Source organism: Terrapene carolina, unplaced genomic scaffold, assembly GCF_002925995.2.
Source record: "Terrapene carolina triunguis isolate 2854851 unplaced genomic scaffold, T_m_triunguis-2.0 Scaffold242, whole genome shotgun sequence".
NCBI classification, from domain to species: Eukaryota; Metazoa; Chordata; order Testudines; family Emydidae; genus Terrapene; species Terrapene triunguis.
In genome coordinates this window covers 2,096,353-2,123,139 of record NW_020664593.1, presented here as the reverse complement: position 1 = coordinate 2,123,139, position 26,787 = coordinate 2,096,353, and the positions used below count along the sequence as shown (strand labels likewise).

At 44.9% G+C, this 26,787-nt stretch overlaps 2 protein-coding genes across 3 annotated transcripts in view; one reads left to right on the top strand and one right to left on the bottom strand.

Moving 5' to 3' along the window:
- Positions 1–17,510, bottom strand: part of GDAP2 (ganglioside induced differentiation associated protein 2) — a 44,700-nt gene extending 27,190 nt beyond the window's left edge. The window contains exons 1-6 of one of the 2 annotated variants that reach the window (XM_024202268.2): positions 17,425–17,510; positions 14,800–14,881; positions 13,339–13,585; positions 10,936–11,075; positions 4,077–4,230; positions 1,948–2,036 (exon numbers count right to left, since the gene is read on the bottom strand). In XM_024202268.2, coding sequence (XP_024058036.1) covers positions 1,948–2,036; positions 4,077–4,230; positions 10,936–11,075; positions 13,339–13,514 — 559 coding nt within the window. In that variant the 5' untranslated portion in view covers positions 13,515–13,585; positions 14,800–14,881; positions 17,425–17,510. The remainder of the gene's footprint in view (positions 1–1,947; positions 2,037–4,076; positions 4,231–10,935; positions 11,076–13,338; positions 13,586–14,799; positions 14,882–17,424) is intronic. The other variant, XM_024202269.2, reaches the window with a different exon arrangement.
- Positions 17,511–17,614: 104 nt separating this feature from the next.
- The window catches only part of WDR3 (WD repeat domain 3), a 34,848-nt gene continuing 25,675 nt past the window's right edge, over positions 17,615–26,787 (top strand). Inside the window, exons 1-5 of the mRNA XM_024202267.2 lie at positions 17,615–17,697; positions 18,689–18,891; positions 20,628–20,837; positions 21,564–21,682; positions 26,101–26,179. Of these exons, the coding sequence (XP_024058035.2) occupies positions 18,721–18,891; positions 20,628–20,837; positions 21,564–21,682; positions 26,101–26,179 (579 nt within the window). The 5' untranslated portion in view covers positions 17,615–17,697; positions 18,689–18,720. The remainder of the gene's footprint in view (positions 17,698–18,688; positions 18,892–20,627; positions 20,838–21,563; positions 21,683–26,100; positions 26,180–26,787) is intronic.

Below are 26,787 nucleotides of genomic sequence, written 5' to 3'. Positions count from 1 at the left end.
CAAATTTTGCTCCTGCTTAAAATTCTGCTCCCAGTTCTCTCTACTCGCTCTCCCACATCCTTTGTTCTGGTTAAGCCTTCCTCCTCTCCACATCTTTTGGACAGTATACTTGTCCCATTTATCTTTGGATCTCCCCTGCTGCCACTCTTGCTGGGAACAGTCTCCTCCCTAAATCCTGAATGGCCACCCTCTCTCCAACCAAATCCTTTTCTACACACATCTGCAAGACCCATCAACATTAATCAAGGTGCAAAAAAGCCAACATCTTATCATTTTGAGAACAGACCCTCACCTGATGACTCTGAACTGTATTTTCTCTCATTTAGAATGCAAGTCTCTTGGGGCTGGGAGCTTGTTACTTTCTAGGTATTGGACACTGCACAATGGGGCACTCAACACGGGGTGAAAGATCTTCTCTCCATGCAAGCTTCCCTTTATAGTAAACTGGAAATGGGTATGAGAAACAAAAACATTGGCTCTAAAAGTCGGACAACAATCACAAGGTGTCAGCAACTGAATCTGTGAGCACACTGCCTGTGAACTGTAGAGGAGCCTGGCAAATTTCCAGAGAGAAGGAGTGGCAGAGATGTGAAATGTGTTCCCAGAGACCCACAAGGCCAACTCAATCCATTCCCTCATGAGCCAAGCTCCATTCTCTGAACTACTTCCAGAAAAATGTTACTAACGTATGTTGAGCGAAAGTCCCAGAACAAGCCAACATGCACTGCAAGTTTCCAGGAAAGCCAGGCGCCTCAAGCAACCCCACACTGCACACAAGCTAATCTTCAATAGTAGAGGGTGCTCCAAAGCCGGTTCATCAGCACAAAGCCTCACAAATAAACCAAGACACCACCACAAAGGGCAATGAATTTAGAAAGAAGAAACCGCAATGATTTTCTGATGCACCGGAGAAGAGAGACTTATGGTGACATTTGTCACTCACTCTGAGGGGCCTTTCATTGTAGCATCCAATTGTGCACACCTGCTGGCCTGCTGCAGATCTAAAGTACTGCCGATGCCTTGGAGAAAACTTCAAAAAGCATTTTAAATTAGAAGCGATTCTCTTGTGATTTGCAGATTTTATACTATTTCCTCTCTCCTGCTTTCTTGGACTATCCAAAGCTTTAGCATAATGTGAGGATGCGGTCAAGTTCCCATCAACACTAACAGTCAGGAGAAAATTGTTTTGTAACCAGGTCCCCAGACTGGGATGTCCTGGTGGTGTAGATGGGGCCCTTAGGCTTTGATCTTGTCAGCTCTCATTAGTCAGTCATTTGGATAGGAAGAAACAAAAGGTCAGCACTTCACAGAACATTATTGGATTGTATGGATGTGCAGAGACTGACAGCAGCAAGGAAGGGGTGTTACTAGTTTAGAGAACAAAATCCAAACAAATTAAATCAATGAAGGACTTTTCAAGCAATAGCAGCAGTTTGGAGAAAAAGAGGATGCATTTCCATACATTTCCTGCAGTGAAATTCTCATGTAAATGGGTTAAACCACAGCAAAAATCCTCACAGGAGCCACTGCTGCTGTGGTTGAACAGCACTGTCAGTCATAAGGCCACCTTCCTTTCATAAGTCTCTCCCAGCTCCCCCTTTCACCTTGAAGGCTCTTCTGCATTCACATGCCATCTAGTGGGTACATACAGCTAAAACAGGAAGATTTTCAGACACTGGGCCAGTTTCTACCTCTGGCAGAAATGCAGGCTCCTGGCAAAACAATGCTGACTAAAACACCTAGGCATTTGCCAGGTCTACACCTGAATATACATCTCTACTGACTTTGACCCAATGGAAGGCACCACTATTGCCCCAACATTCTGCTGCTTAACACCCCCATCCCCAAATGCTCCAACACCGTGCTGTTATTTAAGTCTAATGTGCACAACACTGGGCTCCAGCTGGTGTAGTGTTAGGATGCAGCGACCTTCCAAGACCTACTTACGCAGTGCTATGTGGGTTGCATCCTCCAAAGGGTAGCCTCTTTTCACAGAGTTTATGACACAGAATCCCACTGAGGACATTGCCTGCTCCCTGAAGTCAAGAGGAGAAAAGAAACCCAGGCATGAAAACAAGAACCTTATACGGGAGTGAGCTATTAACAGGAGGTATGGGGGAGACAAGAAACAGCTCAGTGGGCAGGATATGGCACTAACACATCCCTCCTCTCTACATGAGGAACCTCTTCTGGTTTGCAGTAGAGGGATTCCCACCTTATGAGCCACAGGAGGTTCACTAGGTGGAGAAGGCAGAGAAACACTACTTGCCCCCAACTTTCTCCCCTGATTTGCTCCTGAATGTCCCTTCCCACTTGGACCACTTCCTCATATCTCAAACCAAGCTCCCCATAAGCCGCTCCCCCACCCAGTCCACTGGAAAACTGCTGTCTGCAGGTGGGCTCTGCCAGGAAAAGACGGGGAGATGCAGGGAATGGGTTCTTAGGAGTGGTGGCAGGAGAGCAGCACTAGCTTTTCCCTGTCTTATCCACTTGACTAGTCTCCTGTTTGCCAAAAAGGATTTCCACTGCTGCAAATCAGAGGACCAACAGAGGGTTGGTGAAAACAGAGGGAAGGAAACCACGAGAGTATTCCCTCTTTCCTGTGGGGCCTGTTAGGTCTGCAGGAGGCTAGAATCTATGGCAAATCTTAGGAAGCTTCTTGGGTCCTTCACACTGCCCTCTGGGTGGAATAATAATAATTATTTTTGCACTGACAAGTGTTTGTAGTGATCAGTTACATTGTTAGCCCTTTCCCTGCAGCAAGAACAAGCTCAGAGACCTTTTTTAAGAAGTGAAAAGTGCATGCCTCCAGCAACTATTTAATATGCTATACCAAGATCAAAGCTGGTGACTGCCAACTTTACAAAGTCCAAACTTAGTTACTTTTGAAAGGTGACTGCCACCTAACGCCATCTAGTAAACTAAGTTTTATTTTTTTCCTGCTTTGCTACTTTGTACCAAAATCCATCACTCCTCCCAATAATAGAAAAATTAAGTCTTTCTTGAACTCTATTTTCAGGGTGTCATAATTCAGAAACTTCTTGTCCAAATCACTTCAAAGTTTGCAGGAAAATTCTCCTCAGGCCCAGACATAGCTACCAGTTTTAAGGCACATAAAACTATAGATTTGAGAAGATTGGGGGATTCTGGAAAAAAGTGGCCTTATTATGGAAACTCAGGTGTAAACTTGACTACAAAGCAACTATCATTGCACCGTAACAAACAGATCTTCAAATATCTAGAAAAGTTGTTTCCCCCTCTCCCTAAGAAACCACAAAGCTCCATTCCCAGATGTTGCTCCTTGTTCACTGTTTATCACAAGGTGTTGCTAAAATGACAGTAGCAGTCATAAGAAAATAACTTTGAAGAATTCAAAAGCCCAAAAGGTATAAAACATACTTAAATACATTAAGATCAGAAACAATCAAAGATAAAAAAGGTAAAAGCCATAAACTAATCATTTATGGATTTAGAAACACCCTGATTCACAGTGTGAAGATTTTATAGGATTTTCTGCAAGGTATAAGTAACACCATAAAAAGGAAGTGCTTCTTCACATCGTAGTCACTCATCGCTACAGGAGGCTTAGAGGCACATATTGGACTGAATTATATAATCGGTAATGCCATCACATGTGGCATACTTGCGAAGACAGGCATACTTGCATCTCAGACTTCAGGGGATCAGCTGTTTACCACAGGAGTCAGAATGGATCCTTCCCTCTCCAAATATACAGCAGTACATTCCTGGCCTTCTGCACTGTTTGGAAGGTGGAGTGGGAAGAGAAGTGTGACTTTCCCCCTAGGCAATCAGTATTACCTTTTGGCCAGGCTGGGATATACGTCTTGATGATCTGATACAACAAAGTCAATTATGTGTGCGTATTCTCCCTTCAAAATGGCAACTCATGCCTCCGGAGCACACAAGTGAGGGAGCAGAGTGGTCCCAGACTCTGCCCAGGTCTGAGAGTGTGTTGATGGGCATTCGTACCCACTTGGACTCTGCCCACACCAGGTAGCCCAGAAGCAGCATGTATTATGGATAACAGACCCTGGCCCAAATTGCCATGTGCTTACTTTGCAAGCTGCAGGACATTGCGGTAGCAGCTATACAGGGAGCTCTCGGCTGCTGTGCGATATCTGCTCTTGTATTTGGGTCCCACAGTGTGAATAATGAATCGTGCAGCCAGGTTAAATCCTTTTGTCAGTTTTGCCTCCCCTGTCCGGCATCCTAAAGAAACATACAAAGGATAAGACACTGAAGTCTTGGTAGGGCAAGGAGTAAAGCAACTCACTTCTCTTCATCCCCACACCAAACCCCACCTTGCAGCAAATCACTTCCACTTCATTAGTTTCTTTGTTTCCCATAGTTCCTGCACCACAAGATGGCAAGCTGCTACAGCAGCACTCAGCCAGCCTGAGGACATGCGGTGAGGTGTACTGGCTCCAGTCTGCTTCTCAGAAGCTAAGCACTCAACGAGTAGAACAGAAGCACCAAGTCACTGGAGAGGCTGTGTAACTCGACTGCAGTGCTCGCATGTAGGCCTTAAACCCGTTCCCCCTCACAAAAAAAGCAGTATATTAACTTGGCGAGACAGTTGCAGTAGAAACGTGCTTCGCAGACAAACACAAACTCAGCTCTTCTGAAAGGCTTTGTTTTTAGGAGACTGCTGTTTGATTAAATTTCTTGGTATAGGAGACTGACGCGGTCCTTTTAATCAGCCAACTTGTGGTTGTCAGAGCTATTAGAGATGGACAAAATGGCACGTTTCCTCCACATCACGTTGGAGCATAGTGCATAGTTGTGCCTTGTGGTTTGTTCTACAAGGTTTTCATCAGCCCAGTTTTGAATGTCTCCAGGGATGCCTAACAGATCTCACTGTCCAGAGAGGTTTCTGGTGGGTATTCTGTCTACATTTTCTATTGTTCTATTTCATTCCTTTCCTCTTGGACAACTTGTCTCCCACAGACAGCGAAGTGTTTCCTCACATACACGTAGCTTTCTGGGAACCATTTTTCCCCTCACATACTGGTAGCGTTCTGGGGACCATTTATAAGCATCTATTTCACAACCAGTAGTACACTATGTACTTTGCAGAGAGTGATTTGGGCTCAAATCTATTCCAGTGGACCAAACTTCTTGCATCTTTAAAGCAAGATAGAAGAGCCAGTGTACTAGCTAGGAGCTACAAGATGTTTTTTCCCCTCAAGTCTCCCCTTAAGAGTGAAAAATACTCTCAGAATCCACCAGTACAAGACTGGCGTAAACTATTCCAGCCCCATTTAAGGAGAGGAATTTACTCACATTGGTGAGTGAGAGTTATATTAGATATGTATCTTATGACTTTTTAAAACAAACTTAGTGCTTAGATTATCCACAATACAATACCCAGATGTACATTCTTTTCTTAACCTGTGTACTATATAATTTTTTTTACATTAGCTTTAATAACATTTTTAAATCTGTTCCTTGCAACTCTAAGAAGAGTATTTTCAGTATTCTGCACCACAGAACTGAGAAGGAGCATTCACTTCCTCTCAACAATAGTCCCAGCCCACTCCCAGCTGCTCCTTCCCCCACCCTTTGTTGAGTGCTGAAGACACCGAGTAGGGCGATTGCTCCTCCTCCCAATCCTGGCTCTCAATACAACACACCTCCTTCTGCAGGTTTCTAAATGGAAACCAGTGGCAGAATAAGGAGGTAACAGGTTAGAGAATGGAACTTCAAGGGGAGAGATTAAAGGAGATCCACATCAGAATATCCATAACCCAGAGTTTAGAGCACTCTGCTGAGAGGCAGCAGATCCTGACTGAAATTCCCTTCTCATCAGGTAAAGGGGAGAATTGAACCAGGGTCTCTCACTCCCTGGGTGAGTACCCTAACCACTGGGCTGAAGGTTATAAGGGAGTTCCTCCTCCTGCCCGTTTTGTGTGGAGCTATGAGGCCTCTGACCATGCCAACTTGATCGGGCCTCACACTTGTGTTAGGTGGAGGAGCACCTATCTTCGTGATTTGTGTATTGCACAGGGTCTTAGGTAGCAGAGAGGCACCCAAATGCCTAGAGTGAGGCAGCAGTGTGCATGCCCAGAGAAAGAAACAGGTGCCTAGAGAATTTTTACCACAATAATTTAGGCACTGAGGAAGTTTAGGCACCTACAGGGTTAGGTGGCAGCCAAGTGGGAGTTTTGTGGATCTCAATGTTGCCTAAAAACAGGACTTCGGCACTTAAGTACCTTTGTGAATCCCACAAAATCTCTATTTTCCCCCTCATTGTTCTAGACCAGGGGTTCTCAAACATTTTAATGGGATCACCACACCTGGTGCTAGACTTGCTGGAGCCTAGGCTGAAGCCTGAGTCCCATCAGCCAGGGCTGGCTTCAGCTTTTCCCCTTCCCACTGGGGCGGGCTTGGGTTCCCCCTCCTGTGGTCGTGTAGTAAGTTTTGTTGTCAGAAGGTGGGTTATGGTGCAATGAAGTTTGCGAACCACTGTTCTAGACCCATCCAGGATGTGAGCAGTTTGATGGGGTGAGCAGAAGCAGCCCAGGGAAGAGATATTCTTCCCCAAACATTTTTTCCTACGCAAAACTAGAGGAAGTCTGACAGGAGCACAGGCTGGGAAATTAAAGAGGGAAAGAAGTAAAAAAATAACCTGATGTAATAATATTCATCTGTAGCAGCAATCTCATCTTAGTGTACACTTCAGCAGTACATTCCACCCACAGATCTCAATGTGGTGTAGAAGAATGTGACAATTAAGCACACTGAGCAATGTTATAGTTTTGGGATAATTGCACCTTTGACCCCCACCCCAGTGGTCTGTGCAAGGACTGCCCTCCCAGGTCTCAAGGTGGCCCTCCCAGGTCTCTGGCCAGGGACCCACATCTCTCTCCCTCCTGACTAGGCGTTTAGGGTTTCAGTCCCCTTGCACTTCCCTGTGTCTATCTTAGCAGGTTTGACTAAATTCCAGAACCCGCACTTTGCTATTTCCAAAGGCTATGACCAGTGTATGCCAATGGTTGTAAGTAACCAAACAATTCTTTTGAAGCAAACATCTTTATTTAAGGACAAAAACATACAAAAATCATAAAACAATAAAAAGATCTAAACGTGTACTTAAGCTTACCAGAGGGACCCCATCAGCCCTCATGGGAGTCCCTGATGGATTCCAAAGCCTTTCACATTCTTCTCCAAGGCTTTGCTTCTTTTGGTTATCAGAACACAAGAAGTTCCCTTTCAGTCAGTTCAAACTCAGCCTTTCTACCAAAAAACCCTCTTTTTGTTCCCAGGCCTCCTGAAATAGCTAAAACCACTTACTGTCTCCCTTTCCACCTTGGGTAAGGCTTCAAAGGCTGGGCATCTGCATAGCCAGTCTTGGGATTTTGCATATTAATCACCTCCTTGTGATTCTAGATTCTACAGGGAATCCACTTAGCAAGCCAGGAACACAAATACATATAATGCTTATTGATACAAAGGTCTGAACATTTTGTGGCCCATCACAAAATAATAGTCTGAAGATTTTCATTATTTCAAGGGCTGGCTCAAATAAAAATTTAAGAATACTAACGTTAAATATGGTAATCTCAAGACATGCCTGTGTTTGTCAGATCTGTCACAAGTATTACTCCACTTTACAAATCAGGAGCAAAGCACAGTGGCGAAGTGAGTTGCCCAAGGTAACGGTAACCAGGTGGCAAAATCAGTAACAGAGCCAAGATCTCATTTTACCCAGTCATTGGTCTAGACATTAGACCATCCTCTCCCAAACTTTAGATGGAAAACTCAGATTTTTCCATCTAAAGAATGTTTTGGAGAGAAACAGAGCAATCTAATAGAGCCTTACAACATTTGGAAGACTTACTATACTGCCGTCTAAAATGCAGTAGACTCAGATGATAAACTGACAGCAATTCATCTAGAAATCTGAGCCCCTCCCTGAAGTATTTCTGGGTTAGAGGAAGCTGAACAGACTGTTCCCAGGGACATAGGAGTCAGCTGAGCCATAAAGAAAGCACTTGGTGCCTCTAGGCTTGAGCGGGAGCAGCGTATCACATGCTTTAAGCATGACTCTTTCTCGGAGCTTAGAGAAAGTGGATACAAATGGGTGGGAAGAGCATGTGACAGATAGTGAAACTTCCTGCAATATCTTTGGGAGATCATACTGCATTTAAGTGAATGAATGGTTTATATATCATTGTGGGCCAGGGACTGCACGCACTCTATGGGGGAAAGCGTTACCACAGCTCCTCCAGGAAGTGAAACCAGTAGGGGATGATGAAGGCAAATCACTCAGGTTATAACACCTCTAGAAAGGTACCACCTTCTGAGGCTCATATCCTGGTTCAAACCGGATTCTCCAGAGACCACCAGAAAAAGAAAGGACTTTTGGATAAATAGCCCTGAGCTTAAACTGAGTCAGAGCCTTTGATCTGGCTCCTGATCTAAAGGCTGACATGAACTTGCAAGAACAGGGAAAACCTCGTTCTGGGGGTTGAAGGACTTACATCTACCAGCCCTATGTTGGAGTTGGGGTGACCTCTAGTAAGCTTTGTAGCATGTGTGTAGGTTTTTATTGGCTCTCTCTATAATGCTTTTACCTTAAGAATAAAAGTGTTTGCTTAGAAGGAGCTGTGTAGTAACTTATAACTGTTGGCCATATATTGGTCATAGCCTTCACAGAGAAAGCAAAGCACTAACTAAGCAGTCTGGTTTGCTGGGAATATCAGTGTAGATCAGGGAGCTGCGCAGCCTTAAAAACTCCAGTCAGAAGGGAGTGAGACGTATGTCTCTGCCCATGAGAGGTGACAGCTGTGAGGCAGAAACCTATAAGTGGGTGCCCTCGAGGGACAATGGAGGGGGAAATACAGATGCAGTTACCTTGAAAGGTATAAGGAAAGAACTGAAAGTCATCATTGCTACACTCTCATTCTAGGACATGGGACCACAGCACCTCTATCACCTTCTCTCCAAGACCTTTTGCTACATAAAACAGCGTGAGACTGAAAAAGGAAGAAAGTCCAAAGTGAGTACATGTTAAACTTATTAAGTGAACTCAGTCGGTATCTCCTACTTCTCTTGTGTTTGAGTCACTAAAGTGGAAATGCCACTATTTGTGGCATAGCCTTCCTCTCCTCTCAATACCCCAGCAGGGTTTTCTTTAAAGTCTAACAGCGGTGTCAGTTTCTTTTCATCGACCCTGCAGTTCTCTCCTGGAAATCATCAGCAATCTAGCACCACTGGTCTGAAGGATGTGTTACAGATATATTGGGAGACTATGGATTCCAATTAAATATTGATTCTTCAGGGGTTGAGGATGGCAGACAGCGCACCAACCAGTATGGGAAGAGGAAATTGCAGAGAGGCCAGATGCTAACCCCAATTCTTACAAAGAGTGTCCAGCAGAGCAGAGAGACCTCTCTCCATCCTACTCCAGAGGAAGAAGTAAGTATCTTACATTTACCTTCAAAGGACGAAGAGGTACAACCTGCTGGGATTCAAACTTGCGGTTCCAGGGATCTAAGTCACCCTCCAATATCACCAGACTTCAACTATGCCTGACTACAAAGGACATTCCATATTGTGCACACTATCCTACGTCTGTCATTTGCAGATTTACTTTCCCTTCCCTTTGATTCTGAGTTAGTCAGATGAAAAGTTAAATCAGAAAAATGAGGTGACTATATAAACAGAAGAAACTAATCCCACCTTAATTTAAATGTATGGCATAGTCTGGATTAGGAATATTATGCCTCTTCTTGTGTGTGTCTTGGAAAACTGACATCATCACCACTTTTCTACTACAGGGCAAAGGCCTGGACTCACTGCCTACAGAAGGATCAAGATGATCTTGTGGTTAAGCCACTGTACTGGGTTCAGGAGATCTGTATTCAATTCTCAGCTCTGCCATAACTTCCTGCAGGACTATAGGGAAGTTACTTAAACTCTGTCTCAGTTACTCAACTGAGAAACAGGAGGACTGTATGACGATAACTTGGTTAGCGTGTGCAAGGTGCTCAAATACTAGATAGGTGATACAGAAGTATCCAGATAAAGACAAGTCCATAATTCAAAGAGTATTTCTCTCTAGAAAAGCAAAATTGCCAGCCTTCCAATAGGGTTCTTCTTTCAATATTATTAAACTGGCTTTCATGGATTCATAGATTCTAGGACTGGAAGAGACCTCGAGAGGTCATCGAGTCTAGTCCCCTGCCCTCATGGCAGGGCCAAATACTGTCTAGACCATCCCTGATACACATTTATCTAACCTACTCTTAAATATCTCCAGAGATGGAGATTCCACAACCTCCCTAGGCTTGTGGAATTATTTTTGATTTAGTACAGGGAAAAATGAAAGAATTGATTAAGAGGTCACTCTGAGGCTCTATTTTATCATGCAGGGCAGCAACAATTTATCCGTTACTAGACATTGGTTCCTAAAAGATTAGGTTGCATGGCTACAGGCTAGCAGCATGTATAGAACCTACTCAACATGAATTCTTGTTGAGTTTGGATTTTTGTTGGGGTGAACTACAAGACTCCTCAAGCATCTCCTTAAAAAGGGGCAGTACAGCAAAATTAGTATTCATACAAGTTCAGTCTCTGCAGCAAGAACTTTTATAACTGCTCTTTTAGATAACTTCAAACTTCAAGCAGCTTCAGATAACAAAGGGGACAACTGTGTCATAGTCTGAAAGTAAGAGCTCGGCAACTTGAACGGCTGCCAGAAGCTTCTAGGGCCTGTATTCTGAATTACAAATGGGGGAAATGGTCTACTATAGGCGGAAGTTTTGGCCAGACTACATTTCACATTAAAACCAGGTAAAGGAAATAAAGGTACGTGTCTTTTCTGCACCTTCCTTGCACTTCAAACCCAGATACTTCTGCTACGTGCTACATGGTGGCAGCTGCATCACTATAGAGCAGGATTCTCCTTACCTTTGAGTTTCTGGAGTTCATCCCTCAGGTCGGGACCAGCATGCATGAAGATGCTCTCAGATACCGGATTCTTATCCGTGAGAGATTCATTGCTGGTGTTTACTATGGCTGTGCAGTTCAGTAATGCTACATTTCCTTTCCTGAGGAAACAAAGCCATTGAGTGCAGGTTAGATACATGAATTTGGCACCACAGAAGTTCTTCTTGACTGCTAAGGGGTTATTATTGCCTTGCTTCATGATACACTATACTCCTCTCTCTCACCCTGCTTGTGAGATATGTTCCATAAACAGAAGCATAGAAGGCTGGTAAAACACAGCATCCTCACAATGAAATCTTAAAAAACAAAGAAAAGTCAAGTTTCCAGGTAATTTCTTAACCATACTCTAATGCCCACGCACCACATATCCACAGACTCAGAATCTTCACAATGAACTTCACTCTACCTCCAACTACTATGGAAACAGACTACATTGCAACCCATAATTCTCCCTCACAGTACAACCTTAATTGCAAGTTCATGCTTCCCCAATAAACAACACTGTTCACTTAAGCAGTGAGATGTAAAGAAGTTCCATGTTAAACTGAGAGAGAGATTAATGTGTTGTGTGTAGCATGTTTGATCATCATGTGGAAGTAGAAGCAAGTTCCTTCCAATGATGTGGAGTCTGTCACTGGAAATGTGCAGCGTAGGCATTGGGGTAGAGTTTAGAGTGTCCCGTAACTTGGGATTTTCTTGCTTTTGAGGATACACAGGGGAGATATTACACGCACCTAATTTTACTTAATATTTTGCTTATGGAATTTCCTGGATTTTTAATATAGCAATGAGGATCTTATGGGTGGTATGATAAGGGAGCAAGGAATCATTCCTGACTTTCCCGATGGCAAATGGGAATATGGAGGGAACAATTATGTTTGAGGTGGGCAAGGGGGAATATTTGAGAGATTTGGGAGGCCCAGTGGGTCTGTCTCTAGTCTCCCTAATGCCAGTATAATATTACCCCTGTTTCTGGAGCCTGTCAAATGCTGCATCTGAGCCAGTGGGACAGACTTGGCTCCTCAGAGCAGAGGAGCCTCTTTTGAAACTGTAGAGCTCTGATTTTAAAGAAAGCCTTCTAATCATGAACAGGCTATTACTAAGGATACGTGTACACTACCCGCCGGATCGGCGGGTAGCGATCGATCTACCGGGGATTGATTTATCGCGTGCAGTGTAGATGTGATAAATCGATCCCCGATCACTCTCCCATCAACTGCTGAACTCCAGCAGTGCGAGAGGCGGAAGCAAAGTCGATGGGGGAGCCGCGGCCGTCGATCCAGCGCTGCGAGGACATAAAGTAAGTAATTTTAATTCGATCTAAGATACGTCGACTTCAGCTACGCTATTCTCGTAGCTGAAGTTGCGTATCTTAGATAGATCCCCCCCCCAGGGTAGACCAGGCCTAATACAGTGCTGTCTCTTAGTCTTCACGCAGTCAACTTAAGTGCATCTATCTGCTGCTGCTGCTCAGAACATTGAAAAGCTACAGCAGAGTGAAAGATGACCAGAGTCTGATGAGTTTTCATTGCTACTGTTAAAAAACCTCTGGGCAACTGTGAAACTGACAAGGATCTGGTCACTTGCACTCTGATGCTTCAGGGGAAAGCTGTAAGTAGGATCAGAGACAGGAACTGAAGGAAGAAACTGAGGCTTAGAAGGAGAAGGATAAAGCAGCAGTGCCCCTACCCACCCCTGCTTGCAACAGCTAGGAGGATCTGGGGTGAACAGGCAGGGATAAAGCCAGAGAGAATGATCCTTCTTCTATGCAGCAACCAGAAGGGGTTGGAGAAAGGGCTGATCTTCAAATTTACCAGACACCTGCAATCTGAAGGTTCACGTGAACGAGAGACCCGAGCAAAGCCAAGAAATCCCAACCCCACTTCTTAGCAGCTGGGGAAAGGGGGATGGCTCTTCACTTTACTCCTGGTCCTGAGGGTTCCCCCACTTTTCATACTCGTCTTCTGCTGATAGGTGTAGTCCTCTGGAAATTAGGTGTTGATAAGTGTGAGTGGGCTGGCAAGGGAGAGGAGACGACATAGATGGGGTAAGTTAGCACAGAGACACTGTTGAGATAGACAAATTTTGGAAGAAGAATACGGAGACAGAATACAACATAAAGAAAGCATATGGAGGCAGAGAGATAGAGAAGAAAAAACAACAACAGACACTAAGGACAGTACAGGAAAAGATACCCCATTATTCTATGATAGGAATGCAGAGAAGAAAGTGAGGCAAAAAGGAGAAAAAATCCACACCATGTGAAGAGCTTTATTTTGTGGTGATGACCATTTTGTTAGGCACTCTGTCATCACTGCATTCAGTACTGTGGCATCTAAGAAGTCAGAGCGATTTTGAACTTACCACAATATTATTTTTGCATTGATGTCTTTCCTGTATGGAAAAGGTGATCTAGCATCAAGTTGGGGTTTTTCAGCTTGAGTTTTGTGGGAGTCCAGTTGGTCTGCCTCACAGTAGTCATTCCAGGCTGGCAGAGAATCAATATCCACAAATTGGGAAGGAGCACCCAAGGGATCCATGGAATGGAAACAGCAAGTCCTCGTTCCACTATCTCTTCAGCACTCCAATTCTCACTGGAGTCTTTCTGGTGCTTCAGAGGAGAAAAAAATAGGGTCACAGACCTGGATTTTCACTGAGAATAATTCTGGAAGAGTTAGACTTTTCATAATGGAAAGCTGAAGAACAATTAAAGCATTTGCAGGTAGCAATGTAGTTAAGATTCACAGGCCATTTTGTTCCCAACCTATCCTCTGTATGGTTTCATTTTTTGATCTCAAAATGTTTGTGCTTGGACTCAGTACAAAGGTGAATTGTTTTGGAAAGTCTGAATTAAGATAATTAATCTGTTTTTGAATTATCCAATGGTGAAAAAAAACCCTCATTTTCCTCACTATAAAATGTTCCAATTGGTTTGTGAACTTGAATCTTATAAAATGCTGAATCTATAAACTCCACATTTTGCAGATTTGTAGTTCAGCCTAAGAAAGAAAATTCAAATTTGAAGAAAAGTGATTCAGTGTTTTAAGTAAAAAAGGTAGAAAATTACACACTTATGTATACATAACAGGATAGACTTTCCTTTTCTGACTACCTTAATACTTAAAACATCCAATCCTGCATCCTCCACTGCAAATAAAGTGCTCTTGAAGTCATTTAGAGTTAAGGGTGCTTAGCTCCTCTTAGGATCAGGCCCTTAGTGCTTTAGTAACATTTAAACACTTTAAAAACAAAACAGTCAAATTTGCTTGCTCTCTATTTTGCAAAAATCAATAGTGCCTAGTGGATTGTCAGTCACTAATACAAACTGAGGTCTATTTCTCCCATGCCCCCTCCAAAGGCTTGGGAAGTTTAGAACTTAAGCTACTATTCAGTTAATTTTTAACTTTGGGTTAATTTAACTGGCAACAACTTTGAAAATCTCTGATCTCCCATGTAGTCAAAAAGAAGATGCATTTTCCCAGTCCTGCTCTGAATCAGCCTGGACATTCTGTAAAGCCACAAAAATTGATAGAGCGACTTGCAGTTTAGCAGTGCTCCTAGATTCATCACAGACACTAATTTCGAATGATGCTTTCTATCATCTCTGATTGAGTAGGCGAATCTGCCTCATCCTGGAAAATGATGATCTTGCCTCCATTATGCACATCTTTTTCAACTCCTGTCTGGACTACAGTAATGCAATATACCTGGACACAAATCCCTCAGTTAACTCCAAATAGTACAGAAAACTACAGCACATCTCCTCAAGAACCTGCACTACTGCAAACACAAGAAGAATACGAAGATCAAGGTCTTGTTCCTTACCTTCAAGTAAATTAGTCGGGGAGGAATTCTGCACCACTGTGCATGCGCAAAATTTATGTTCCTCACAGATTTCTTTGCTTCCCTGCAGAAAAATTACTTTCTGATGGGGAAGCCACAAGAGTGGTCATGTGACCTGCCCCAAGCAGTATGTTTCAGGTGCCCAGGGCAGCCATCAGACAGATAAATCACTGTGGGGCGGGGAAGACCCGGCTGATGGCTCCTACCCTGCACTGGACTCAGATGCTAGTCCAGGGTGGGCTGGGGAGGATGGGACTTCCTCTTCTCCTGCATAGCATCCAGGGCCATGTCAGACCCACCCCAACATTTCTCTCTCAGCTGCAGGAAGCTCTGCAAACTCCTCCTCACCCTGCTTCCTGCGCTCATCACTCCTCAGCTGCAGAGGGAGGGATCACTATACAGGGAGTTGCTCTCCCATCCGCCCAACCCCTGTGCATCCAGACCCGCTCATACCAAACCCTCCCGCTGAGCCTCACCCCCCCGACGAGCCCCACTCCCACTACACCTGGACCACTCCGACAAGCCACTGGCACCTGGATCTCCCCCCACTGAGCCCCAACCAGCTGCACCTGGATCCCCACCCCACTAAACCCCACTCCCCCAGCATTTGGACCCCCTCACTGAGCTTCCCACACCCAGAAACCCCTGCCAAGCTCTATTGCCCACACACCCCAGAACCCCCCTGCCGCTCCCCCCCGCTGAGCCCCAATCATCTTCACCTGGACCACCCTGCGAAGTGCCACTACTGTTACACTCAGAACCCCTCAACAAGCCCCTGTGCATCAAGATCCCTCCAGCACCCAGATCCCCCACAGAGCTGCCCGCACCCCCAATGCCCCAAACAGAACCCTCTCAACCCACACCTGGATCCCCCCATACCAAGCCCCTCCACACTTGGATTCTGCCTTGCTGAGCCTGCCTGCCCACACCTGGTGCACCTGGCACGGACAGGCAGGGCCCTGGGGTGTTTCTGGGGCAGGCCTGGTCCTTGCACTGTGTCAGGGTTGGGTGCAGCTTCACCGCTGAATCTGCGTCCCGGGGGGAGGGGAGCTGCACAGTGATCTCCCATCTCTGTGCAGCCAGTGGCCTGTGCTCCCCAATGCCATGCTGGAGCCTTCACATTTATTTGACAAATAAAATTTGCAAGATTTTAAAATATAGTAAGCAGAATTTTTAATTTTTGGTGCAGGATGCCCTCAGGAGTAAGTATTTAAAGGCCTGAGCCCAGCACACCTAAAGCTATGGAATGAAGGCCACATTTCATAACTCTGCTCCTCAGACACAATGGAACTCTACACAATAAGGGTAAAGCTGACTGTGTAAAAGACAGTTTCTAGCTCCAGACTGTGGAATGAACTAACACAGGAACTAAGGCTCATCCCAAAACATCACCTTCTTCAGCGCCAAGTACACGGTGCACTTCTTTGACCTTGTCTTGTCTAACAGCATGTGCACTAAAATAAAAATCCTAAAGCAAAGCCAAATCAAAACACCAGAGCAACTAGCACCACAGCAGCTACTTGCATGTTGAAACTGAAAGACTGAAACAGGAACCAGTGAGGAAAAACTGTTCAAAACCCCATGAGAAAATAAATAGTACTATACTATGTGGCAGTCTGCCATTGAATTAAGACAGACACCTGGGATGAAACCTCAAATGCACTGAAGCCCTCAGATACTTGTATCGGTTTCTGACTGAGATCCAAAGTTTGTTCTTTTTGCACAAGTATACATACTTGTTGTGTCACTGAAGCATGTGGTACATTCCACACGAGCAGAAAGATTAGTAAAAACCAGAAGGGATGCAGAAAAAAGGCAACAAAAAAAAACTTACTGGGAAGAGGGGCATATCTGAAAGGAAAGATTGAGAGTTGAAAATATATAGTTGGCAAAACAATAAACATTGGGGTGGCGGGTGTGATAACAGTCTAACAGTGTGACCGATACAAAGCAAGGTGACACGTGAGGTATAAATAGGAATATTATGGTCATTTCTCTCTTAGGAGAGGCTTGCAAGTGAAGTCAGTGATGTATAAGGTCTCCCGGCCTGAGAGCCCATATCTGTGTTTCTGTCTGTGCAGCATCACACCTGTGCCTCTGGGGGCATAGAACACAGCAACACGCATCTTTCCCTTTCCTGCGATGCCTTACACAACGGAACAGCGACCCAGGACTGGAGAACACGGGCTGTGCCCCAGACAAGGGCCCCAGGCCCAGTCCCCCGGCCAGGATCCTCCCCAGGGCCTCGCCGGGCGCAGAGCGCGGGAGCTGTGGAAGTTCCTAGACAAACGCTCGAAGCTTTTCTCAGCGGCCAAAAGCAAGAGAGACACAGAGAGAGAGCCCCCCCCCCCCCGCCCCGCGCGCCGGCCGGGACACGCGCCTCGCAACCTAGCCGGCACGGAGAGACAGTTACAGGCCGCGCGGCTGCAGCGGGGGGAGGGGGCGACCGGCCCCGCCCCCTCAGCACAGAACATACACAACGACACCACCCTGCCTCGCAACCCCCTCCCGGGGAGCTCTTCCGTAGCAACAGCCCCCAGCGCCACCCCGTGCCCAACCGCTCGCTCTCGCTCGCGCCCGCCCTCGCCGCGGTCCACCCCCACTCACGGGCCGGCCCCGCTCCCCCCATCTGGCGAGAGGGTCCCAGTGGTAGGAGTCGACTCAGCAACATCACCCAGGAAGTGGGCACTGAACCTGACCCACCCCCCTTCCGCTTCCGGATCAAAGCCGACCAACCCCGCACCGAACAGCCAGGATGAGGTAAGATCCTACGTCACTTCCGCCGGACTCTGTACAGCTTCCCCAGCCCGGCCACTTCTTCTTGTGCGGAACGAGAAGCGGTGTGCGCGCGCGAGTGACCCACGGAGCCACGTGGGGGCGGTGAGCGCGGGGCCGGTGCGTGGCAGACGCGGGCGGGGATTGGGTGTTACAGCGAGCGCGGCACTACAGCGCCGTCCCCAGCGGGGTCGGTGGCCCCTGCCCGGCGCGCGCTGTAGGGCCTCGGTCCCAGAGGAGCTGGGACTAGGGCGCTGCGCACGCCGGGCTGGAAGTGGTTCCCGGCATGTGCCGGGTTTACAGTTTGGTTCAATAGCGCTCAGCTCCCCCCACTGTGCAAATTGTTCCAGCGCCCCTGCTCCTTGCTGCCCCGGCGCCGGGCCCTGCCGCGACCCGGCATAGCAGCGGCTCAGGAGCGACCCCTCAGCCTAGGGGCGCGGCGTTGGCACTGTGCCGGGTCAGAGTGGCTGCTGTTGAGTCCTCTGGGAGGAAAAAGTAATCCGAAGCCCACCACTACTTCCTGGGAAGGAGAAATCAGGGCAGTAGCGATGGTGGAGGGGGAAAGGGAACACAAAGTACATGTGACTGTGCAATGCAATAAGGCGAAGGGGAAAAGCGAAGGTAGTGTGGGGCTGTGTGTGTAGAGGCATCAGGGAGGAGAGAGCTCGGGTGAGGCCTCATCTAGAATATTGTATTCGGTTCTAGGTTAGGTGTATATGGAAAGATTAAAAACAAAATATGTATAGCAATGGGGTGATGACAAAGGAGGAGTATGGTAATTCCCTGTAAATACTTGTAGGGTTGAAGGTAGAATTTAGGGTGGTCCAAAGTGGCAATAATTAAGAGTAATGGGAGTAATTGTGCAAAGAAAAATGTAGACTGAATAATGGAAAAACTTAGTGCAGTCTGGCACACTGGGGGGTAGTCTCCCAAGGGAAGTGTTGAGAACCCCCTCACTTTTAATGTTTGTCCGTTCCAGTTTAAATAATACTAGAAAAAGTTCTGTAGAGGAAAGTGGACTTGATATCATCCAGCCCTAATTTCACTTTATACATGAAATTCGTCTCAGTAATTCCTGTCTTCTCTTTATGTCCAGGTCAGCTCCCACCTGGGTCTGGAAATTGCACCATGGGTCTCACCAAGCAATATCTGCGCTACACAGCTAGTGCATTGTTTGGAGTGATTGCTAGCCAGAAAGGCAACATCGTCTATGTGACCCTGCGGGGCGAAAAGGGCCGCTATGTGGCAGTGCCAGCTTGTGAGCATGTCTTCATCTGGGACACCCGGAAAGGCGAGAAGGTGATGAGCTGTTTTCCCCCACTGTGAACCAGAATGGGGTGACACTGCTGTGTTGTACGGCAGTGAGACTAGAAAAGTGTAGTGGCATGAGTTAGCTTTGCTGGGAGCTCCCCATGCAAAGAGATAAAATAAACTTAGGCCAGGTCTACACTACCGCGGTAGTTCGACGGCTGGCAATCGAACTTCCGGGTTCGATTTATCGCGTCTGGTCTGGACGCGATAAATCGATCCCGGAAGTGCTCGCTGTCGACTGCGGTACTCCAGCTCAGCGAGAGGAGTACCGCGGAGTCGACGGGGGAGCCTGCCTGCCGCGTGTGGACCGTGTCTGAACCGCGGTAAGTTCGAACTAAGGTATGTCGACTTCAGTTACGTTATTCACGTAGCTGAAGTTGCGTACCTTAGATCGAATTGGGGTGTTAGTGTAGACCAGGCCTTAGAAATGGTGGCTTCTAATATGCCAGAAGTGCCCAAAGTGCAGCCAGTGGCCATCAGCTCCTTTAGAGTTCTGTAGTCTTGGCTGGGGGGCACACTCACTGACATTGAGATGCTATGATGGTGGGGTCATAAGAAGTACCAGACATAGACTACAGTGGAGAGGAAATTTCAGGTTTCCAGTGTGCAGTGTAGCCAGGCAACTCAGATCAAGACAGAGTCTGGAACTTATAATGACCATGGGCTGCATTTCAAATAAGATGAGTGCATCTGCAGTCTCCTTGCTTTTATGCAAGCTACCTGCTGACGTAACCTTTAGATTATTGCTATGTCTACACAACGCGGTTGATTTAGTGGGTCTAGTGAAGACCTACCAAATCAACAGCAGATCGCTCTCCAGTCGACCCCTGTACTCTACCCCCGACAAGAAGAGTAAGGTAAGTCGACAGGAGACTTTCTCCCGTCAACCGCCCCAGGATGTAGACCCAGCAGTAACTCAACCTAAGGTACGTCGACTCCAGCTACGTTATTCACGTAGCTGTAGTTGCGTAGCATAGACCGACTTACCGCGGTAATGTAGACATAGCCTAAGTTTGATTGCTTCTGACACAAGTACATGATACAGGTACCCTGTGTGGGGACCTTTCCTACGCAAAACTTAACTGATCCTGATTCTTTCCTTTGATCTTAAATGATTTATTTCGGTAGAAAGGAATATAAGTGTCAGTCTCACTGAGCCATTCTTCCTTGTTACTCCTAGAGTTGAGTATGAGATTTGAAGTTCCACTGTTGACAATGCAGAGCAGTACAAAAGGACATGAAAAGTACTGCTTCAAATGACATATTAGACCCAGAGCTACACTAACACAGTGCTTTAGGGGTCTTTTGGAATTCTGAAGTCATGTACGCCCCGTGGAAAAAAATAATTCTGTTGTATGCCTCAGAGGAGCTAGAATGGAAAGGAATTGTCCTGTGAAGAAATTTGGGATGATTCTTTTACTACAAGCAAGAGGAATCACTTTCTAGTTGTTAGACTTCTGGGTTCTAGTCCTCGTTGCACCCTGATTTGCTGTTTGGCCTGGTGACGTCATGTCCCCCCTCCATGCCTCAGTTCCCCCTTTTTAAAACTGGGATAATGATACTCTTTCATTTCAGTAGCGGATTGTGAGGAATGAGTTTCTAAAGTACTGGGGGTCCTCAGATGGAAGACCTGATAGACAAACAAAGTATTCTCTTCCTTCTGTTCCCTGTGGGTGCGTCTAGCTCTGACACGTCACAAACACCTTGTCTTCTGAAAATTACAGGTTCTCATCCTTCAGGGTCTCAAGCAGGAGGTCACTTCTCTCTGCCCATCCCCAGATGGGTTGCACTTAGCTGTTGGATATGAGGATGGATCAATCCGTGTCTTCAGCCTCCTAAGTGGTGAAGGGAATGTCACTTTCAATGGACATAAGGCTGCAGTTATGACTCTACAGTATGATCAGCTGGGAGGCAGACTGGTGTCTGGCTCAAAGGTGAGAGCTGGTAGGAGAAGCCAAGTCTAGAGTTCAGTTCTTTCATAATCAGGGAGGACTAGCTGCTCTGTGGAGATAACTGTGGCTATGTCTACAAGTCAAGTGGCCTGGCTGGGAAGGGGTGGATGGTGCACTGGAATAGCTGGAGGAGTGTTAGTGAGAGGATCTGGGTCAGATTCACAGCTGAGTTGCATCACAGATCTTTATGGAAGGGCCGAAGACTGCAATAGGAAGGGATGCTGTAGATCAGGACTAAAGTGCATTAGCGGACCTGTGCATAGGGGAGTATAGGGCTGGAATGGTGGGGGTACTACAGGCCGGGCATGAAGTACATCAGCAGAACTGTTCATAGAGAGCCAAGGACTGGAATAGCAGGAGGGCAGCAAGGCAGGACTGAGGGGCATTGGCAGAGCTGTGTGTGGAGCCCAGGACTAGAATAGCAGGGGGCTGCAGACAGGGACTGAAGTACCCGGGCAGAACTATTGAAGACAGGGGGTTTGCTAGGTCTGAAACAGCAGGGGGTGCTTCAGGCCAATACTAAGGTGCACTTGTAGAGCTGCATATGCGTGTGCGGGGAGAACAACTCCTGGCTTTATGAGCCCTTCAGTGCGTACTAAAACTCAAATTTAGGGGAAAGCAGACTCTGCCTGTCTAAGGTAGTGTATTGGGTGTCATGGCAGAAGATTCTGCTGATGTCCATCCTTTGTGATATCTCTTTCCTTTCAGGACACAGACGTCATTGTGTGGGATGTCATCAACGAGAGTGGGTTGTACCGGCTGAGGGGGCACAAGGATGCTGTCACGCAGGCGCTCTTCTTGAGAGAGAAGAACCTCCTGGTTACCAGGTACACTGCCTGCTGAGCTTGCTGAATTGAGGATTCAAGGCTTTACTCGTCTATCGCGTAATGTCAAAACCTATGGACTTAATACAAAGAATTGAAGAGTTAGATTTCATAAATGGTGCTCTTTTCGCAGAATGAACATATTCTTAATAAGCTTTTTTAAAAAAGCCTTATCATAACACACTAACCTTAACTGTGAACCAAAGACTTTTTAAAATACATTTGTTATCTTGATATCTAAATGTTTTTAAAGAATACTGTTAAGTGGGGAATATCGGCTAATGAGACACTGTCAACTTAAAAATAATTATTCTCTGAATAGTTTTTAAATCTACTGTTAAATATGATACCTGAAATTACTATAACAGAGGATACAGCTATACTGCGTCCCATCGTGGCTGGACAGATGTGGCTGCTTGAGCTAGCATGCTAAAAAGAGCAATGTAGTGAGCTGGCAGCTTGGGCTAGTCACCTGAGTACGTACCCAGGGGGTCTGGGTGGGTTTGTGCTCTAATGTGCTCCCAGCTGCAGTGTATATGTACCATGAGATTAGCAGTATGTTTACAGAATGCATTTGACAGTACTTTGTGTAAAGTCACTTTTGCTTTTTCCCCTGTATAATCAGTTGGATTCCCTTTTGCTTGTGAATCTTTCACACAGTAATAGGACAGAAAAATAATTTTTAAAAATAGGGAAGTGATTATAGAACCATGGAAATTGATAAGGAGACATGGACACATGTAGTACCTGAACTGACTTTTAACTCTTAACATTCACTAGCTTTAAAGATGACTGTGTTGCTTGGCAGGAGAATTTTTTGATGAAATTCTTTTAAGAATGTTTTATTTACTAGATTTATGTATCAGTTCAATAGAAAAAGTGTATCACATCAATTTAGGGTAAAATTATGCTGGTATCTTTTATTTTTCAGATTATTGATGAAAAAATAGTGTTTATTTGGGGAGTCCAGTGGCATCTAAAGACTGACAGATTTACTTGGGCATAAGCTTTCATGGGTAAAAAACCCACTTCTTCAGATGCACGGCTACCCCTCTGATACTTGTTTATTTGGTGTTAGAGTTAAAGCTGTGTTGTGAAGAAATATGCACTTGTTTGGTAGTTTATAAAATGGCTTTATTTTCACAATTTTCTTAATATTACTTTCTTTAGTGTTGGTAAATGAAGATAGTTCTTAATTTTAAAATAAATAGGATGGAGGGGTTGCTATATATTTCTATGGAGATGCTTGGGCAAGATATGCCCTATTCCTCATAACAAAGAGGAATATCAGCTTTGAACATAGTTATGACTCCTTATTTAAGGCTGATTTTTGTTTTTCCACCAGAGATTTGACCTCTTTGTTATGAAAACTACAGCATATTCTTACCCGGTCATTCAGTGTTTACTGAGTACAGCATTTTATTAACCATTTACACGTACACTTAACTCATTTAATAGCTTGTGTTGAAACTAATTTCAAAACAAGTCCTTTAAGAAATTTAGTGCTTGGAGTCCGACATTTTTCCTCCTGTCATTGCTCTGAAAGATTCTGTGATTGCATTTGGGCGTCAGGGCTTGAACGGCTCCCCATAACGCTGCGTCCGTGGCCCTACTGCATACTGAGGCAGGAACACCTGGGTGTTGTTAAAGTGCAGACACATTGGGACACAAGGGAGTGGGCTCCCTGCATCCTCTCTCTGCACAATGCTGGTCTCTAACAGCACTCTTCTTCTCCATCCAGCCCATGCACATCCCCTCACATATGGCCATTTCCCCTGTCCTCTTGGCTCCCTATATTGGTGTTTTCTGGTATTGGAGGAGCTCTGTGGGGGGAGAGGGAGAAGAAAGTGGAGATGTGGGGGCAGGGAGAAGCAAGGTCCCAATGTCTTTGCTTATGTATCAGCTCCCCTGCTAGTGCTGGCTCAGTGTGCAGTGGAGCTTAAGATATGTCTATATTGCTGACTGTGTACCCAGGCTTCTTGTCAGGCTTGTACGTGTGTTGCTGCCTCTTCCTGGCGCCCAAGTTACCAAGTCATCATTACAGCTGTTACTTACAGATATACCTACTCATGCTACAATCACACTGCTTGCAGTATAGAGGTGCCCTGAGGCAGCTGTGCCAAGGGAGAGCCTTTAATGTGCTGGTGTTTTGACAAAAAAACTCCCGTTGATATTAGTGGAAACAAAATTGGGCCTGGAATTAGACAAAGTAATTGCTAATAACTTTTTACTTTATTACAACTAGGGCTTTTGAGTAATTGCAGTTAACTCATGCGATTAACTAAAAAAAATTAATCGTGATTAATCGCACTGTTAAGCAGTAGAATACCAACTGAAATTACAACACAGAATACAAAGTATACAGTGCTCACTTTATATTATTTTTTATTACAAATATTTGCACTGTAAAAAAGATAAAAGAAATAGTATTTTTTAATTCACCTCATACAAGTACTGTAGTGCAATATCTTTATCATGAAAGTGCAGCTTACAAATGTAGGTTTTTTTGTTACATAACTGCACTCAAAAATAAAACAATGTAAAACTTTAGAGCTTACAAGTCCACTCATTCTACTCCTTGTTCAGCCAATCGCTAAGAGAAGTACATTTGTTTACATTTATGTGAGATATTGCTGCCCACTTCTTAATTACAATGTCACCTGAAAGTGAGATCAGGCATTCGCATGACACTGTTGTAGCTGGCATCGCAAGATATTTATGTGCCAGATGTGCTAAAGATTCATATGCCTCTTCATGCTTCGGCCGTTGTTCCAGAGGACATGCTTCCATGCTGATGATGCTTGTTTAAAAAATAATGCGTTAATTAAAGTTGTGACTGAACTCCTTGGGGGAGAATTGTATGTCTCCTGCTCTGTTTTACATATATTTCATGTTATAGCAGTCTCAGATAAGACCCAGCACATGTTCATTTTAAGAACACTTTCGCTGCAGATTTGACAAAATGCAAAGAAGATACCAATGTGAGATTTCTAAAGAGAGCTACAGCACTTGACCCAAGATTTAAGAATCAGAAGTGCCTTCCAAAATCAGAGGGATGAGGTGTGGAGCATGCTTTCAGAAGTCTTAAAAGAGCAACACTCTGATGTGGAAACTACAGAACCCAAACCACCAAAAAATAAATTCAACCTTCTGCTGGTGGCATCTGACTCATGCTGATGAAAATGAACATGCGTCCGTTTACACTGCTTTGGATGGTTATCAAGCAGAACCTGTCGTCAGCATGGATGCATGTCCTCTGGAATAGTAGTTGAAGCATAGGACATATGAATCTTTAGTGCATCTGGCATGTAAATATCTTGTGACATTAGCTACAACAGTGCCATGCAAATGCTTGTTCTCACTTTCAGGTGACGTAAACAAGAAGCAGGCAGCATTATCTTCTGCAAATGTAAACAAACTTGTTTGAGCAATTGGCTGTACAAGAAGTAGGACTGATTGGACTTGTAGGCTCTAAAATTTTACATTGTTTTATTTTTGAATACAGGTTTTTTTGTACATAATTCTACATTTGTAAGTTCAACTTTCATGATAAGAAATTGCACTACACTACTTGTATTAGGTGACTTGAAAAGTACTATTTCTTTTGTTTTTTACAGTGCAAATATTTTTAATCAAAAATAAAGCGAGAACTGTACACTTTGTATTCTGTGTTGTAATTGAAATCAATATATTTGAAAATGTAGAAAATGTCTGAAAATATTTAAATAAATGGCATTATATTATTAACAGCGTGATTAATCGCATGATTAATTTTTTTAATTGCTTGACAGCCCTAATTACAACCTGTTATTGCACCCTGTTTCCTTCAAGTAAACCAGGAAACATGACTCCTCAAAGAGATTTAATTATCTGGGGAATGTAAAGGGGATAGTAACAAGCTGTATTTGATTCTTTGAGCACCTTGCAAATGGAAAAGTCCTAAAACCCCGGGTAAGCTAAAATGCAGCTCTGTCTGGTGCATTTAATTTGCCACAGATCATTGCACAGTTCATTAGGACAGGCAATGAAGAATATTGTATCAACTGAAAATACAGGGGGAATTTAGGGAGACCCATTGTTGGAATTTGGCCAGCGCACCAGGCCTGACACCCTTGCCCTTAAAGAAAGCAGAATGGTTTCCCCATTACACTAGGCTGGGGTTTCAGTGCTGACTCTAGGAGGTGCCTCCTAATGAATCACCAGCCCATATTTCTGTATTGCCTGTGTTTTGCTTGATCTCTTATCCTGACTCTGCTTAGCTTGTGAGACCTGCTGAGATCCTAGCCTAAATAAGTCTGACCTCTGACATCTTGCAGCATGGTTTACCTTTTGTGTTTCTTACTCTCTTCAAAGCGCACAGTTTTGGCTGAACTCTGGGGACCTTGTCTCATGTCTGGGTGATGTCATTTGTTTTTTTTCAGTGGTAAAGACACCTTTGTGAAGTGGTGGGACTTGGATACGCAGCACTGCTTCAAAACACTGGTTGGACACCGTACTGAGGTAAATAAAATTAAAGCTGGAGAGAGGGAGTTAGTTCAGTACAAGTATCACAGCACATGGGCTGCAAGGTAGCTTCCATTGTTACATCCACACTGCTCAGGATTGGATTTTTTTTTAGGTTGTAAACACAGCCCCTATGAAATATTTGTGGTTGGTGTTGTGAAGAGGGGACAGGTGAGAAGCCTTGTCTGTTGAGGAGGCTTGTACCACTCTTGCTGGGAGTGATATTTCCAAACTAGATGTCCTTGTGCAGTATCCTATGTAGCAGGGGCTTGGGCTCTCTGTTCTCATTTTCCCTTTTAAATTAAAAAAAAAAATCAAAGAAATTCAGTGCAAGAATCCTGTTACATACAACATTAATGAGGCGATTTGAAATTCACCGACGTGATGAATTCTTTGGCCAAAGCCCTAGTAGCAATGTTAACTTTGTCCTTTGTATATCGGCATCTTAGGGCAGGAACATTGCAGGCTATTGTTTGTTGTACTGTCTTCAGGAGCTACTGTCTTTCAGCTAAGAGGTTAACTGCAAAAAGGAAAAATGTTGTTTTTTTTTAATAGGCATATAAAGAGACCGTATTTTCCCCCGTCAGGCGCCCCCCCCCCCCCCC